At 42.9% G+C, this 16,968-nt stretch overlaps 1 protein-coding gene across 1 annotated transcript in view; it reads right to left on the reverse strand.

Annotated features, from left to right (window-relative positions):
- GFRA1 (GDNF family receptor alpha 1) overlaps positions 1 to 15,479 on the reverse strand; it is a 132,611-nt gene extending 117,132 nt beyond the window's left edge. Inside the window, exons 1-3 of the mRNA XM_058029607.1 lie at positions 15,013 to 15,479; positions 13,624 to 13,908; positions 11,885 to 11,968 (exon numbers count right to left, since the gene is read on the reverse strand). Coding sequence (XP_057885590.1) covers positions 11,885 to 11,968; positions 13,624 to 13,908; positions 15,013 to 15,052 — 409 coding nt within the window. The 5' untranslated portion in view covers positions 15,053 to 15,479. The remainder of the gene's footprint in view (positions 1 to 11,884; positions 11,969 to 13,623; positions 13,909 to 15,012) is intronic.
- Positions 15,480 to 16,968: the final 1,489 nt, after the last annotated feature.

Here is a 16,968-nt window from a genome sequence, read left to right on the forward strand (position 1 = left end):
AATATGCACAGTAATTTCTAGAATTTTATTAAAATACTTGGCTGCAATTGGATCATTTCACACAACAGAAAGTCATTACCAAGAATTAGACCACTGCACTCAGCTACAATCTGGGGAAAAGCTGATTTGTAAAGTAATACTCTGAAGTACCAACGTTTTCTGAGTTTGAATATTTTTCAAATATTAGAAAGACCTTCAAAATTCTGAAAGGCACGAGGAAGGATAAGTTCTAAACCTTAATTCTCTCTGACACGCTCCTTGACAGTGTGATCTTGTTCAACACGGAGCATTTGTGCTCAGGAACATTATGAATTGTCACCCTAATCTATTGGCAACACTTTTCCACAGAAGAAGAACAACCTGCTCAGGAGACAGAGGAGCCATCTATCTGCTGCAAGCACTTTGCCCATCTCCCATTCTGACAGCTGCAGTGGGCAGCAGCTCTGCTCACCACAGCTCCAGAATTACCTACTGCATTTCTCAGGCTGGCTGAAGACAGGAACGAGACACTTTGAGTACACTACAAGCCTGAATATTGACTCTTACAATGCAGTCCTTCAATTAGCAGGCATCACTGCTCAAGGGGAGCAAACTGTTGGCTCTACATTATTCTTTTTACAACGGAATAATTCATTCTGTAACTTGTAAATTACATTTCTCCTCACAGTCTACAACAGATATTGCATACCGCCCGAATTACAGAAATCAGTGATGGTTTTTTTTCCGAAGATCTTACTAGAAACAGCTCTAGAGAAAACATTTGAGATCAATTACTCCTGCCTCCTGTTAGTGTCCTAGCTATAGTCACTTATTGATTACCTTTTAAGCATGATTTTAATTTTATTATGTCTATGTAGGATTAAATACGTATTTAAAACACTGAGTTACAAAAAATAATTATTAAATTCAGTATATACAGTTGTAATGCTACAAACACAACTTTGAAAGGCAAAACAGCATCAGGTTTCCTGTTTTCTTAGCCTGACAAAGTGCTGATATCGAGAAGATTCTTATGGTGACATTTTCCTCCTTAAAGCAGGACCAAAAGTTTGCAACATTTAAATCCTTGACTTAACGCCACAGGAAGGAGATAAATCTCTTTTTAATAATCTGAGGGGTTTATAAACTTACTTGCAATTAGCATAAATGAAAGCTACTATCAGAGTGTGTAATTACTGCCCAGCAATGCAGTACCTAAGCCCAGAAATGACAGCTCCACAAGTGCACCCATTCTGTGCCCTGCTAAGTGAGTGATTTACAGCAGGTAAGAGCAGGGCAGAGTGGCTGCCTGCAGTGGTGTCACAACAAGCCACCTGCCTTCAGAAATACCCCTGTGACATCTGGGATACTCAAATGCCAACACGTTTTCAATAAATAAATAAAAACATTAAGCTCAAGTTATTCACTGTTTGTAGTTATGCCATTAAGGATGTCTTTAATATATTGACAGCCTCACCTCTGAGTCACCAGCTCAAACACAGAGGGAAATTACTTGAGAGGACTTTCACAGCTGCATGGGGAGCTACACACAACAAGCTGGGGAGGAAGGGCAATGTTCAGGGAGAGTGAACAAAGCTACAGAAATCCTTTTTGTAATTGGCACCTCCTGCAAGGAGGAGAACTGAGCAAGGAATGGAAAATGAACTGCTTTCCTTTTCCAGGGCTCCCTGCTCTGCCACACCGGCCATGCAGGACTGACAAGCCCCGTTTGCAGAGAGCTAAGGCATGTGGCACTGTTTTTCTTCAAATAGGAAAATACTAAATTTATTCTCATTTATGCTTTTGAATCTTCTCACAGCTCTCAGAGAAAGGTCAAGGGCATGCAGATAAGATATTTTTAGTTATACAGCAGAAATGTATTAAAAAAACTAAGTGCAGCCTCAAGTCAGATTCAAATAGTTCCTTATTTATCAAATTCAAAAACACTGTACGTCTTTCTCTCTAAACATTAACACAGCTAGAGTTAATAAATTTACTTTCTACCCAACCCAAAAAGAGCTGTCTAGGTATTTTTAAAATGTGCAAAAATTAAAAAAAAACACCCAAACGCATCATCAAACACTGTGTTCAACAATTCTCACAGCAATTTATAGACAAGATTTATACACTAACACACCACATTTCTTTGCAAGTCTTCTTTAATTTTCTCTTGCAAAGGTGGGATGTTTGGCAAGGGGAAGAGACATCTCACACATCAGCAGCCTTGGGGAATGTTTGCTTAGAAACACACACAGTTTGACCTCTCAGAGGATCAAATCAGTTTACTTCATCAGGTCATGAGTGTTATCAACCACTGCAAGTTTATGTCTCTATTTCACTGTTTAGGAGACTAAAATTAAGTAATAGCTTACGAGAGAAAGAACTGACACCGTTTCTCAGTCTATATGGGTTGATTTTAAAGCTGTAATTTTCATGACTTTTTTTTTATGAGAACACTATAGGCAGTTCTTACCCATGCAATCCTTTAAGGAAATCTGACAAGCAAATTCATCAATTTCTAATAGAATTTCAAATACAGCTGACACCTTGCTGTCTTCAATCATGTCTTGTTTCATAACTGTGTATGTGGAGAAAAGACATGTCTGTCTAGGGCCTAATGGATAACATGATGTACATTCCCGTGGCAATAGAAAATGAACAACAATAAAAATTATAATTTACTTTGCTGTCAGGTGCTGCTCCTGTAGGTGTGAAGGAAAGCAAGTAAAGCTGCAGGGACTGAGTTTTGATCTGGTATTGTATTTAAATATTCTGTAGTTGAGATTTAATTGCACCTAATCTGCTCAATAAAATCATCTTTACTGTTATTAATATCCCAGACTTATGTTATTATATAATCCTAACCTATTTTTTTATACAGAAATTTTAATCTGCTGCTTAAGCATTCATTAATGCAAAGCCACTGCTGTGGAGAATACATTCCACTCTATTTGCAAGAGGCAAGAATTCTTTGGAGCTACTACCAAATGCTAGTGTTGTCTTACTTAACTTTGTTTATGGCCTTGTGACAACAAACATCAGCAAAACTTAATCATTAATCCTAAAAATATTCCATCTGGAAAAGAAGATGACTCTACAAAGTGCAGAGTCATTTGTAAACACAATGTGGTATCATCCAAACAGTCAAATGCAATACATGTGTTCATATATAACAGCTTTTGGATGGCTCCTTTCTTTCCTGCTTCATTTCTAAATCTGAATAAATAATCTGCATGCCAGCTAACCTAAATGATGAGTTATTTCCCATTCAGAGAATCCTGAGATGCTCAATTATCTCACACAACTGCCAGCCATCAACTGCACTTAATTGCCTCTATGTTTCAAGTCCACTGCATGTTTATTTATATCACTTGCATGACAGACTATATGTTTTATGAGACCAGAATAAGATGAGATATGTCACAGCCTAATGCTTAGAGATATGACAGGAGCTGTATTTGCTTTTTTTAATCATATTTTTTCAAGGAAATCTAAGTAAATTAAATACCAGTCTCTATCTTCTTTACACCTTGCAGCTCCCAGCGATTTCTTAACCCATAGAACATACTTGAACAAATCTGACAGAGCAATGAATATGAAGTTCTTACAAATGTTATGAAAAAAACAACCGATTTTTAGACCTGAGTAGACCTGATAAGGCAGGCATGGCTCTGGCTCTGCGCCATCCCAAGAGGGAGTGGGGACCCAGAGTCCTCCAGCACAGGTGAAACACCCAGGCAGCTGCTGCCCTGCAGGGCAGAGACAGGGGACAGAGCTGAGGACCAGGGAGGGACAGAGGAACAAGCTTGCTTGGTGACAACCATGTCACAAAAGAGATGGGGAAAGTGCAGCCAGATTGCTGAGGGGCAGCAAAGTGGAAAGCAGAGCTGCAGTAACAGAGAAAGAAAGCCCTGGAGCCCTGCAGCTGGAGGGGATTGGGTGGGGGAGTTACAAAGAGAGAGGAAAGCCCACAGTCCAAGAAGGGAAGGCAGGGCATGGAAAAGGTACATCCAGGCAGGAGAGAGCTGGGGCTCTCAGCTCAGGGCAGCAGCAGGGCTTAACATGAGCCAGGGCTAAACCCAAGAAACACCTGCACTGGGATGGAGGCTGTGGGGCTGGGGAGCAGGAAGAATCCTTGTGCTGTCTCCAGCAGAGAAAGAACAAGGAAACAGCCATTTCTGGGTTTAGTACTGAATTTAGGGTGCAGCATTTAAAAGGAAGAGCATGGAAGTTTTTAACACTTCTGAACCTCATCAGCTGCATGACAAAATGCTAATGGGAAGATGCATTTTATGGACATCAGAAAGTGATAAAATCATATAACCACTGAATGCAGAAATTCATCTTTATTTATGGGCTTCTATTCAAATTGTTTGATACCTTCAAGTCTCTTTACAACCTATCATTTCCGCAAATTTCTATGCAGCAAGAGCTATCTCTATGCCATTACACTTTGTGTCATGCCTCTCTCATGTTAAATTTCAAGCTGAGTGCAGATTGTACAGGACAATAGCCTGACACTTGGAAAAATTGTCAAAGCATCGCAGCAACTAAAGAACAGTTCCAAAAATAACTTAATTGTGGTAATGCTGTAACTATACTGACAGCATTATTGCTGCATTAGTTTCATCCATGGAAAATGCAAGAATATAAAAATAATACCAAAAATAACATAAATTACAGAATTACATTTCATGAACAAAACCAGTCACATTTCTAAAAATCAAAGCTGTAAACACATTCCTTTCTAAGGTTAAAACAATATAATGTGCAAGTTAAAATAAAAAATGTTAGATACTTATCATAAATAAGTATCTGCCTTGCAATCCAGAAATCATTATTTCATCACACACAAGCACTTTACTCTTAGCATTTTTAACATACTGTCAACTCCTGACAGAAGGCATTGACTTCTCCAAGATTGTCAAAGATATCTCTGAGAGTCCAATACAAATAGGGTTATTAAAAAAAAAGTTTAAAAATATCTTCAAATGTAAAGAGCCAGCGTGCGAACACCTGCCATAAACTGCACCTTGCTGTGCCATCAAGAGACAGAAAGCTGCAGGATGCTGTTCTTTTGGTTTCACCAGGGAAAACTGCTTTCACACAAGGCATTTTGGAAGCCCTGCAAGGAAGGCTGCCATAGAAATCTGCCCACCCAGTGCAGCCCTCTCTTCCACCCTCACACCACCTTCATCACTGAACCAGTGCCAGCAGTGGGGTCACCACATGAACCAAGCAGCTTCTGCTCACTCTCACCATGCAGCTGCTCCATCAGCAGGCTCAGTGTGTGCCACCCCTCACTCTGAGACACAGCAGTCTGCAGACACCTGACAGAACAGGGAACCCAGCCAGCTCTGTGTGTCTGAGGTGCTCAGCAGCCCCTGCCTGCTCCTGCTCACTGCACCCCTGGAGTGCTGCTGCCTCTCTCAACAGATACAACCTCATTCTGCTTCCCTCCTCAGCAACCTGATCTCTCCTCATAATCAACCAACACCACTGGCAGCTCCTCTGCCCTTTGCTCCTCTTTCAGAGAAACTCAAGTGCCACTTAAGTGAACCAGAAAGCTGGCCTGTGCTTGGCCAGCAAGAATACACAGTTTGCTGCCAAAAAAATATATCTACATATATGTTCATTTAATATCTGACCCACCACACTATAAGTGAGGCTTTCCTGCAAAGATGCACATTAAGGGATGGCAGTTCCATTCTCCAAGGATGTTACTCTAGAAAAGATGTGATTTACTGCATACATTATATATAGTTGGCAATAAGGTAGGTACTTTACGAACAAACAGTCATGCTTGTTCAACCAGCTATACCCAAACACTTCCCTTTGAGGCCTCAGGAAAATACTGCCCAACACTGAGTTTCCTTCAAGACTCCTAACTATTCCCTTACTACTCCTGGCATTAAAGGAGAGGCAGAATATTCATGCATAAATGCTTTGTGCTCAATCAGGTATTTCCTCCTTCCATGGAATGGATTTCATCTTGTATCCCATGTTAAAACAGGTTGACAAAGCCTGTCTAGACTAACAGGACAAGCAGAAACAATACATTTGCTCAAAGCTGTGCATTTAAAACACTTGAGGAAGCAAGACCTTATCTTCTGTTTTACAGCTCTTCAAAGAAATTAGCAAAAAGGTTCCAATAATCTGACCAAGGAACTGAGAGTATTTACATATTCCTATTTTCAAGGCCTGCTGAAGGTAAAGAGTGAAGGCACTGCCTTTAAAGGCCAGCCAATCAGTTACTTCAGCAAGGTACTTAATTCCCCTCTCATAATCAAATCTAGCTTCAAGAAATGCAGAAAACAGGATATTCAAAGAGTTCCTGCAAGCCAGCAGTCACCAAAGTGATTTTCTTTTGTGTGAAGTCCAATCTGATTATAAAAATGCAGAAGTGGAAATCAGGAACTGGTATCTATGCACCCTGATAACTTGTTATCTTCCTGGAACTCAGCCTAGTTGCCTCTGCAAAGAAAATCTGCACTCAGAAATGTCAAACAACACAAACATTGTACATGCTTAGATTTATTTTTGTCAAACTATTTTCATTCTCTTAAACACAGCTAAAATAGGTGCCTGGTTTGTCTGTTAGTTTGTCTTCTTGTAACAGGACCAAATTCTCACTAAGGAAAACCAGACAGACTGGTTTTGTGTAAAACCAGTATTAAATATTGGTTCAAGGGCTATTATTTTAAAATACAGTTATGTCTGTAACAATGTAGGCTAAATATAAGAAGTTTTTACTTTTCTATTATCAGAGAGCTTGACCTCGTATCAGAAAACCAGAACTAAGCCAAAAAAAATACAACAGGAAACAGAATGCATCATAATGAAATAAAATTTTGATATTTTATGCTTACTTCAGTGGGAACAGAATCAGATTGCAGGACTCCTATTAGCCTAACAAGATCTGGTTTACTGTTTGTGAACTCGAATGTATGCACAAGGTAACTAACATGAGGTAACTCAACTTTTTAAACTCAGCAGTAATGATATGGGGGGTAAGAGCTAATAAAAGCATCGCAGACAGTCAACAGAAATCAACATTTTTAAATTAAAAATATTTTAAAACTGCCTTTGTAGAAAAGTGGCAGCTCCTATAATCTTACAGAAATTTCATAAAAAGACATAGTGTTAAATTAGAAAAATACGTGGCATTTGAAATGCATGCAGATTTAGGAACAGAAACAGGATTAGAGGCCTCAGGCAACAGGAATTGGAGATGTCATACAGTATTAATTCATGGGAAAAGCCACTAATTCACATGGTACAAATCCCAAAAGGAAAAAGCAGTGAATCTCTTGGCTAGCAGAGAGATTCTAACTTATCTTTTTGATAAACAATATAAAAAAGGCCATACATGGATTCTACAAATGAAAAGTCATTTACCAGGTAGGAAAAAAAGAAGTAAATAATAATTAAAGTGTCAGGGACTTGTTACCCAGAACACAGCTCTCACATCAGATCAAGAATTCCAAAAATGAACAGGGAAACCCTCCATTCTTGATTAAAAGAATTTTGGGGGTAATGAAAGTTTTGGGGATATAAATTCACTATGACACAGCTTGCTCTAATTCAACAGAATAGCAGGAGGAGAAGATACAAGGAGAAGCACACAGAGAAGGAAACTCTGTTTCTCTGCATTGTGGGGATTCAGATTGAAAAGCCCCAACATTCCTCCTCCACCTCTGCTGATGGACACTTTTCCAAGGAAACACCCAGCAGTTCATTGTCAGTGATGTCCCTACCCCAGCCCTGAGAAGAAAAATATAATGGGGAGGGGGCAAATAGGTGCCATCAATACTCAGAGCAGGTTTTATGCTGGGGAGAGGGAAAAGTTTGTCCCATCCTCAGTAAGGTGTTTTGCACACTGGATTCATTCTTTCCCCACAATTGACTTAGTGATTTGTGAATAAATTATACAAGATGCCTAAAAGACTTTGAAAAACTCAAAGGAAGTTAGGTAAACTATTGATCAAAACCTAGTCTCCTGAGCAAGGGAGAGATGCTAGAGGGAGACCCAGAGCCATCCTCGTGCATCCCACAGCCACCAGCACACACACACTCACTCCTGGGATCCCAGCACTGCTGACTGTATAGTCTCAACTTTTTCCACACAATATAAAGCCACCTTACTGACCATAACTGCTCCTGTCTGCACTTACAGCTTATTCAGTGGGCAAACCAAAGCTGGTACCTTCCTGTGCTGAGCTCTAACAGGGAATGTTACGCTCCAGGAAGAAGCTCAACATGCTGTGCTGCCTACTGAATTCTTGGTTTTAATTTAGAAGTTTACTATAACAAACACAAAATACACCCTTTTCTAAATATAAGCTTCCACATCTTCTACAGCAAAAGATTCCCAAATTTTTTAGATCAGACAGCCTCTCATGAGAACAGCAGAACCAGAACACTCCTTTGGCTCATCTGATTGTATGTCATTTTCTTTCTCTGATCTGCTAATGATGCAAAAGGAACTTTGCAAAACCCGTTTACTACACTAAGAATAGTGGCAAAATAATTAATTTCTACCAGTCCTGTGCTTTAGCAATAGAAACAAGGCCTAACTAGCAGCATGTAACCAACCAATTCTCCACAGATTAACAGCAAACACTCTGTGTTCTAACAAATGTTCTGATTCATGTAGCCTGTTCTTTTAAGATTATTTCTAAACATAATGGATGTAAAAGAAAGAAGATTCACAAAGCTGAACAATGGGATAATAAGCCTATGAACAACTGGGCAACTCAGAAGTGAATCCATGGGAGGAGAGGATTTTGTCACCCTAAATGCATTGATCTAAATAGCCAACTCTTTTTAACACTGAGAATTCTATTTACACCACTTCACAGACATGGCTTAAGGCATTTTATTCAGATGGAGTGGCTCTCCCTTTTCTGTTGAAGTGAATGAGACATTTCAGAAACATTACTTTGTTAAATATTTCTGCAGATATGTACAGCTACATTTTTTATGCAAGATATTTTCTTACAAGGTGCCTGAGCTGACCACTATACTGTATCACCTAATACCAAAATAATAACATATCTTCCAGTGGCAAAGCTCAATGTCAACTGCAATTCAAATTTAAGATGCAAAATGTTCTCCAGGTAGTAAAAAGCCACAGATAAGCTTTAAGAAGTTACTAATTCAAGCATCACCCCTTAATGTAGTGTGAAACTCAATTCTGAAATCCAATCAACAGATTTTGCATTTACTGTAGTTGTGACAGAAGTCAATGGCCTTAAAATGTTTTCACCTCTCAAAAGTTGCAAAGGTTCAAGCAAAAATGTCTGTTTAAGCAAAATCTTTACATCATAATAGCTAACTCAAATCTGTTACCCTCCAAAACTAACACACAAGTCTTCAGCAATTTCAAGAGCTGCTTAACAGGAAGAAATTCACACCCTTGAGGCAGAACCACCACATCTGACATGGTAGTTAAAAAAACATTCAAACCTAGATATGCCCAAAACAAAAAAACAAGACAGCTCAGTCTTTCAACTAGGAAGACTCGATCTTAGTAACAGGTTTAGCCATATATTCCTGATTTTTTTCCTAAACCAACATATTGACGCTTGAATTGAAGAGAATGTGGTGTCCTGTCTCCGTAGGGAAAGCAATTTTGAACATCAGAAGAGAATTACATCAACTTTAACTGGTTTTAAGAATTGTCCTTAATTTTGTAGGCTTATGTACACTACAAAAGTGTACATATCTGACACAAAACAGTCATCTCAGGCAATGATTGCCCCTTCTACATAGCACGAAAGAAAACTACTGTGAATTTCTACACTACCACAAATATAAATACAAAAGGTGGCAAAGACAATACCTTTGATATAAGTCCAAGTAATACAGGACCACAGAATGGGTTTTGTGGTATGAAAGAGTTAATTGCTGCTTTTAATTACACAAAACTAATGGGAGTGAACACTGCAGCAACATCTATAAACACAATGACCACATTAGCAGAACACCAGTTATGAAACCCCTGCCAACACTACTTGTACAGGGATTGTTTTGTTTGTTTTAATCAAATTTTATAAAGTTCTGCTGTATTTGCAGAGCTCTGCAAAAAACCTGTAAGGCTAAGGAGCTTTAAAGAATGTAATGCAATAGTAACCATGACAATAAGAAAAATGCTTTTGCTAATCTTTTTCTTTCAGCTGACAATACTTTCAAAAAGTGGTTTTTTTTACTCTAGATGACAACTTTTGTTTGTTCCTCACTATGAATTCTAGGCCTGCCATCCTTGTAAACCTGAAATTTTTGACCAAGGGAGCAGCAATTTGGGGTGAACTGAAAACATGGAATGAGTTCTAACTGTGATAAGATGGACATCATCTGTAGGCAACTATATCTTACTTCATTGTTATTCTGAATAGGTGCATAAAAATTACATTTTTAAGGTAATTATTCTGCAAGTAAATGGGGAACCTAAAAAAAAAAAAAAAAACAACAGAAAGGCAGAATGCAGATAGGATATTCCTCTGGAGATCACAAAACTGCTGAGATATGTTAGAATCTGGCCCCAGGCAGGCTGATCATAAACTTTAAGAAAACAGCCCAGAACTCCTCTGCACTGATTTTGTCTTGGTTTTATATTAAGTTGGAGTTTTAAGCAATAAAAAATAAAAGAAATAAAGATTTTTCAGACATTTATCTTTGCTCTCTACCATTTCTCCAACAGGCTTGCTCACCAAACAGGACAAGACAATGCTTTCATCAAAAGATGTATGGGATAAGTCACATATTGAAAAGTGACTAAAGGGACGATTTTCAAAGGCATTAAGATACCTATAGATGCATTAAGCACTTAAAATTTTCAAAACTGCCTGGGCATCCAACGCCTATTTAAATCACTTAGTCCTTTTTGAAAATCCCAATGGGCAGTTATCTACATTTTATGTGTCTATATGCCTTTGAAAATCTGTACCATTAAATACTTAACAACCTAAGTACCCCTGGCTTTTAATGGGACTTTGAGTCCTAAAAAGTGTAAGTACATCTGAAAATTGGTCAAGCCACTCTCTTTGGTCTTTTTCCCCCCTTTCTTTTAAAGAGGCATCTCCTAATGCTCATCCATATCATGTCATTTAAGCAGAGCTTCAGCACTATCCAACTTAATACACTGAGTTGTGCACATTTGGTATGTTTTATGGAGCTAAACAAATAAAAATCCAGACTGCATCCTCAAAAAAGACTTTTTGAAGCTCCTAAAAAGAAATGAAATTCCAATCTGTAACCCCAGTGAATGCTCCCAAAAAACCACATTTTCAGTAAATGTGACCTCACATGAGAACAGCTTAGGCTGGTAAAGAACCAACACCATTGTTTAATACCCATGCAACATATTCAAAATAGCACAAAAAAGTTCTGAAAGGCAGCCACACAGCAACAAGAAAAAACAGAAAAAGGAGGAAGTCGTGAATAGGCTCTTTAAAAAGGCAGTAGTTCCAGAAAAGAAGACAAGCTTTAATTCTGAATTTTCTTTTTTTAAAAAACTGTATGAAACTATAAAGCATTCCCTTATGCAAGCATTTGAAAGATCTATCTTCTGATCTTCTGTAATGTCAATAGGAGGTAACTTGCACTGACCAAATTCCCAAAAAGGAACTGATTTGTAAATTAGGAACGCAGGGAATCAGATTGCCACCTACAGGAAAATTTAGCATTTATTGTCAAGAATGACTCAAAAAGAATACAAATTGCCATCCTGCCAAGCATTCTTTCATTTCAAAACCAATTAGTCTTTTCTTTTGTGCAACTATATAATGAGCTTCCTAAAACCAGGAAGCCATTATAATTTCTTTTTATTTATGAGTACGGCTTGAAAGTTCCATAATTCAATTACAAAATCACGTGTCAAGTAAAGAACTTTAAGTCTGCTTACCTGATACCATTGGTGCTAGCCTGAATATGTCTGATAGTCTGCTGTTAACTGGCTCATAAGGGGAATCTTCAAGCAAGTCATTTCCTAAGGACAAAAAAATATTTGGATGTTTTACTTACACGTTAATTCAGGATAAGATTTTTTTTGTTTATGTTTACTCCATAACAGTGAAAAGTACTCCCCTTTAATCCTTTTAAAAAGTTTATATGGCTACTTCTTCTCAAATAATTACCTCTAAAAACACCTGAAAGAAGCTAATTATTTATCCCTGTCACTTGAGCTCTTCTCCCCCTCCTCCCTGGGTAAGGTCATAATTTGCAGACAGCCTGTGACATCACAGGGACTGTCCCATCTCATGCCAGCAGGAGAGAAGCTGTAGCAAGGATGCTCCTCTTCATTCACCATAACAGCAGAGCTCTTTTTTAGAGAAGCTCAGCTAACAGCCAAAAACTAGCATCTCTGGTACGAAACACTGCTGACAAGATGCTGCTGAAGAGAAACTTTTTATGATGTAGAAAACGTCTGTTATTACCTTTAGCAAAAAAATATATATGGACTCATTAAAACATACGGATAAATTAACAGAAAGGGATTCTTTCCTTTTTTGCAGAAGCAACTTAAAAAAAAAGTTAAAAGGGGAGCACAGTGAAGTGAGAGATTGCACCTTCAACTCCAGGGCCACAACAAGACAGGACTAAAAATGATGTGTCTCATATGAAGACCTGACTGTGAGAGACATCAAATTTCTCAGACTAAGAGAAATCTGCCTTATGAATATGAGTAACAGAGCAGTCCTGAGTCAATCACTGCCGTATCTCTTCTAAGTGGCCCATCTACATGCTGTAGGAACCATAAACTTTGGGGCTTTTTCTGCCTCTGGCACTACTGCTAGTAAATACAGGAAAGGAAAACATTAACTTTCACTTAAAACAATCTTCTCTCCACATTATACTTAACTTTCAGCAAAAAGGCTAAGAAACTAGTCCCAGTGTCCTGTTAGGTGAGTCCTAATTACGGAGTTTTAACATGATTAGGAGAATGTCTCCAAAATGACTGTTTCTGTGATGCTCGTGCCCCTATCTTTGGCTGCGGTTTAGGCAGGAGGTCACTGGGTCCCTGGAGGAAGCTCTGGCTGCGGCTCTGGCAGCCCGGCAGCGGAGCCGCAGCTGCGCGGGGCTCCAGGGGCGGCAGCTGCGGGCACGGCCAGAGCCTCGGGGGCACAGCCAGAGCCTCGGGGGCACAGCCAGAGCCTCGGGGGCACGGCCAGAGCCGCGGGGGCACGGCCAGAGCTGCGGGCACGGCCCCAGAGCCGCGGGGGCACGGCCAGAGCTGCGGGCACGGCCAGAGCCTCGGGGGCACAGCCAGAGCCTCGGGGGCACGGCCAGAGCCTCGGGGGCACGGCCAGAGCCGCGGGGGCACGGCCAGAGCCGCGGGGGCACCGCCAGAGCTGCGGGCACGGCCAGAGCCTCGGGGGCACAGCCAGAGCCGCGGGGGCACCGCCAGAACTGCGGGCACGGCCAGAACCTCGGGGGCACGGCCAGAACCTCGGGGGCACCGCCAGAGCCGCGGGCACCGCCAGAGCCGCGGGCACCGCCAGAGCCGCGGGCACCGCCAGAGCCGCGGGGGCACGGCCCCAGAGCCTCGGGCTCGGAGCCCGGCCGAGCCTCGGGGGCAGCCGCACACCCGCACCCTGCGCTGGGGGCTCTGCGTTCGCTGGGGGCTCTGCGTTCGCCACGTACCCTGCAAGCTCTGGTACATGCTCCAGTAAATGCGCAGGCAGTTCTTCTCCTTCTTCATGCCCCTCTTGCAGCGACAGTTGTACAGGGATTTCTGCTTGAGAGCTTCCATGGCGCTCCTGCATTCGTCCTTGGCCTCCAGGCCCGTGGCCCGGCTGAAGTTGCTCTCTTTGCCGGCTACACACTGCCTCAGTGTCCTGAATTTAGTACTACAGCTCTGCTCCTTCAGACACTGATCGCTGGCTTTCACGCAGTCCAGGCGCTCCCCTCCAGGCAGCCCGCTCACTTCTGCGGACAAAAGTACATCTATGGAGAGCAGACACAAAGCGACCCGCGCTCTTTGGGGGAGCAGGGTGCCCGGAACCCCAGATCCTGAGCAGCACCCGGGAGGCACGGGGCACCTCCTCACGCTGCACATGCGGCCAACCCCGGGGGCAGCACCTTGCAAACCTCCTGGCTCCATGCTACGCCTTAGGAAAAAGCACACAGGGTTTCCATGGGCTTAGATCCACTTTTCGGGGAGTCCAAGGAAACAGGATTTTTTAACCCTAACGGCTGATGTATGAGGAAACAGAAAAATGAAAGAAACCCCGGAGGAATTAATGTGCTTGATAAAACAAGCATTTGTTATTCCATAGATCCATTTTGGCGAAACAAATCAGCTTTCCATTCCAGGGTTTAACTAAGGGGTTAAATATTCAGCCTCACTTTCCACAAGAGCTTTGCTGTAATTTCACTTACATCCAGGAACAGCCCGCTCAGAGAGATAACTATCCTCACTGATTGATATTAGCCTGTCTTTGCGTCAGTCACTTTTTAAAGGCTGTGCACATTTTTGCTTGTTCTATATGCATAAAGGTAGAATTTGTTACTTCTCCCCCCTCCCCACTTCTCTCCACGTATGATGCTTTTGCAGGAGAACAAAGCAAATTGCATTAACTCTCTCCTCTCCATCGTGCCCCCATCATGCTCCCTCAGACACATGCGGATGGAAACGCAAACCTCTCCTGTGGAAAGGAAACCAGTTTGGGCTGCAAACCACTACCAGTCGGGCAGGTTGCCAGGTTCAGGTGAAGATGTAATCCTTCAGCTGGTCTTGTCATCCCCCACCCTCCCCAGGCAGCCTTATTTTATTTAAATGAAAAGTTTCCCTGTAACTTGCGAGAACCCAATTTAACAAGAGGCTAAACAGGCAAGTACCGAAGTCTGTAACCTACAGAGATTTTATGTAGACCGGGCTAACTGATGTGAGGCAGAGCCATTAAAACTACTGGAAACTTCACTGTTCTGCCTAAACAATAGACTGACAAGCATCAGGCTCCCGGTCCCATAAACCCTATGCCTTGCTTTAGGAAGCGATGTGCAGACCGAAATCAGGCACCAGCAACTTACCCACTAAGGGCAAAGCGAAGTACAAGAGAACGAGAAACATCTTGCTGTCTTCGGATGGTTTCCCCAAACGACTTGATGTGTCACAACAAAGATGATCAGCATGTAGATATTCCAATACCGCCGAGGTCTAAAGGCTCCAAGTTCAGATCCATTGAATTCAAGGGGGAAGAAAAAAAAAAGCCACCAAGCAAAAAAACCCCACAACCGCCTCTCCTCTTCACCGCTACCACCACCGGCGGCAGGAGCAGCGACGCAAACGCTGAGCTTTTCCCTTAGATTTCAGGTCTGAGCAACCTGCAGGCACAAGCGCTGACTCCAGTGCGGGAGCGAGAGGCGCACGCACGGTTTATGTGTGTGTGTCGGTGATGTGTGTGAGTGAGCGAGCGAGCGGCGGCGGGGCAGGAGCGCCGGTCGCCTCCTTGGGTGGGCAGCGCCTGTTCCCAGGGAGGGACCGAGAGGCACGGGGGGCGGGAGGGGGTGCACACACCAGACCCGCAGCGCCCGCCCGCCCCCGGCCGCGCAGCCGGGGCCAGCCTCTGGTGTCAGCCCCGCTCTACCAGCCCCGCTGGCAGCGCCTCTGACAGCCCCGAGCCGCGGCTTCCCGAGCCCCTCCCGGGGCAATTCGCCTCTTCACCCCCCCGACCGCAACTTTATTGACGCGGGGGCCGGGGCGGTGCGCGGGGCGCGCAGGCTGCGCGGAGCGCTCGCCGCCGGGGCGGAGCGGGGGTGGCCGCGCTGCCGGCAGCCAAACTTTGCCAGGGAAAACTGGGACGGGCGGGAGGCGCGGCCGCTCCGGTTCCGCCGAGTTCCCCCTCGGCCCCGGCGCTCCCCGGCGGGCGCGGATCCCAGCGGGCGCCGCCGGCACCGGGCGAGCCGGGGAGAGGCGGCGGCCCCGCGGGGATGGGATGGGATGCTCCGCTCCCCGCCCTCCTTCCCTCCGTCCGCGGGGCTCGGCGGTCGCGGCCTCCCCCTGCCGGCCCCGCCGCCCGCGGGGGAAGTCCGGGGCGTCCCGCAGGGCCCCGGGAGCACCGCCCGTCCTTCCCCGCCCCGCGTCCCTGCGGTGCGCGCTGCGCTCCGGCCCGCGGCCGGGGCCGAGCGCTGTGTATCGGCTTCCACTTGGCTCCTGAATAAACAAAGCGAACATATGTCCCATATTCGTGACAGATGGTTCAAACAGAGAACTATTTAGTGGTTTTCCCACAGTTGCTACTATGTACCACTCCCCCGAAACCCAACAAAATGCAATTAGCCTAAAATAGCTTCAGCTTCCAGATTTCCTTATTTTCATGTGTGGAAAATTTGATTCAGGTGTTTTAATGTTTTGGCTGCGATCAAATGTGTTAAGTTGTTTTGGGGTTATTTTTTTCTATTTTTAAAAGAAGTCAGCGTATAGGTTCCTTGGCAGTTTTGTCAACCAGCTATTTGGCCCATTCGACTCAAGGAATTTGCTTCTCCTTGCAATAAATTTTGCCTAAAGGAGTTTGAGTCGCCTCATGAGATGGGAGATGATCAGGCTGGCCACTTTTATAGCAAAAACTGGATGGCAGATGGAGCTAAACTGTTGAAAGGTACTTCAAAACACTTATTTAAAAGCCTAGCATATGCCAGAATATACTGAGAGTACAACATTCATAGAACCCAAATGGAAAGGGCTTATTTTTGTTTGCTTTGCTGTTCGTTTTTTTTTTCCCCTCTCTTGCCACTTTTTCTAAACAGATGGATTTGCATTATACCAAAAAAAAAAAAAAAGAGCCCCAAAACCCATGACCCTCAATAAAAATAAAACAAACAAAATCCAACAGAACCCAAAAAAAACTGTGTAAAGTACCGGTTCTCTCAGCTAAAGTATAATAGTGATATCAAGTTGAAACTGATTAAATCCCAAGTTTTGTGGTTTGGTTGTTTAATGTGAAGAGTCATATACTATAATATGGTCACGAAGTCTATTATCTGCTG

The sequence above is a fragment of the Melospiza georgiana genome, chromosome 8 (genome assembly GCF_028018845.1).
Source record: "Melospiza georgiana isolate bMelGeo1 chromosome 8, bMelGeo1.pri, whole genome shotgun sequence".
In the NCBI taxonomy this organism is placed as follows: Eukaryota; Metazoa; Chordata; class Aves; order Passeriformes; family Passerellidae; genus Melospiza; species Melospiza georgiana.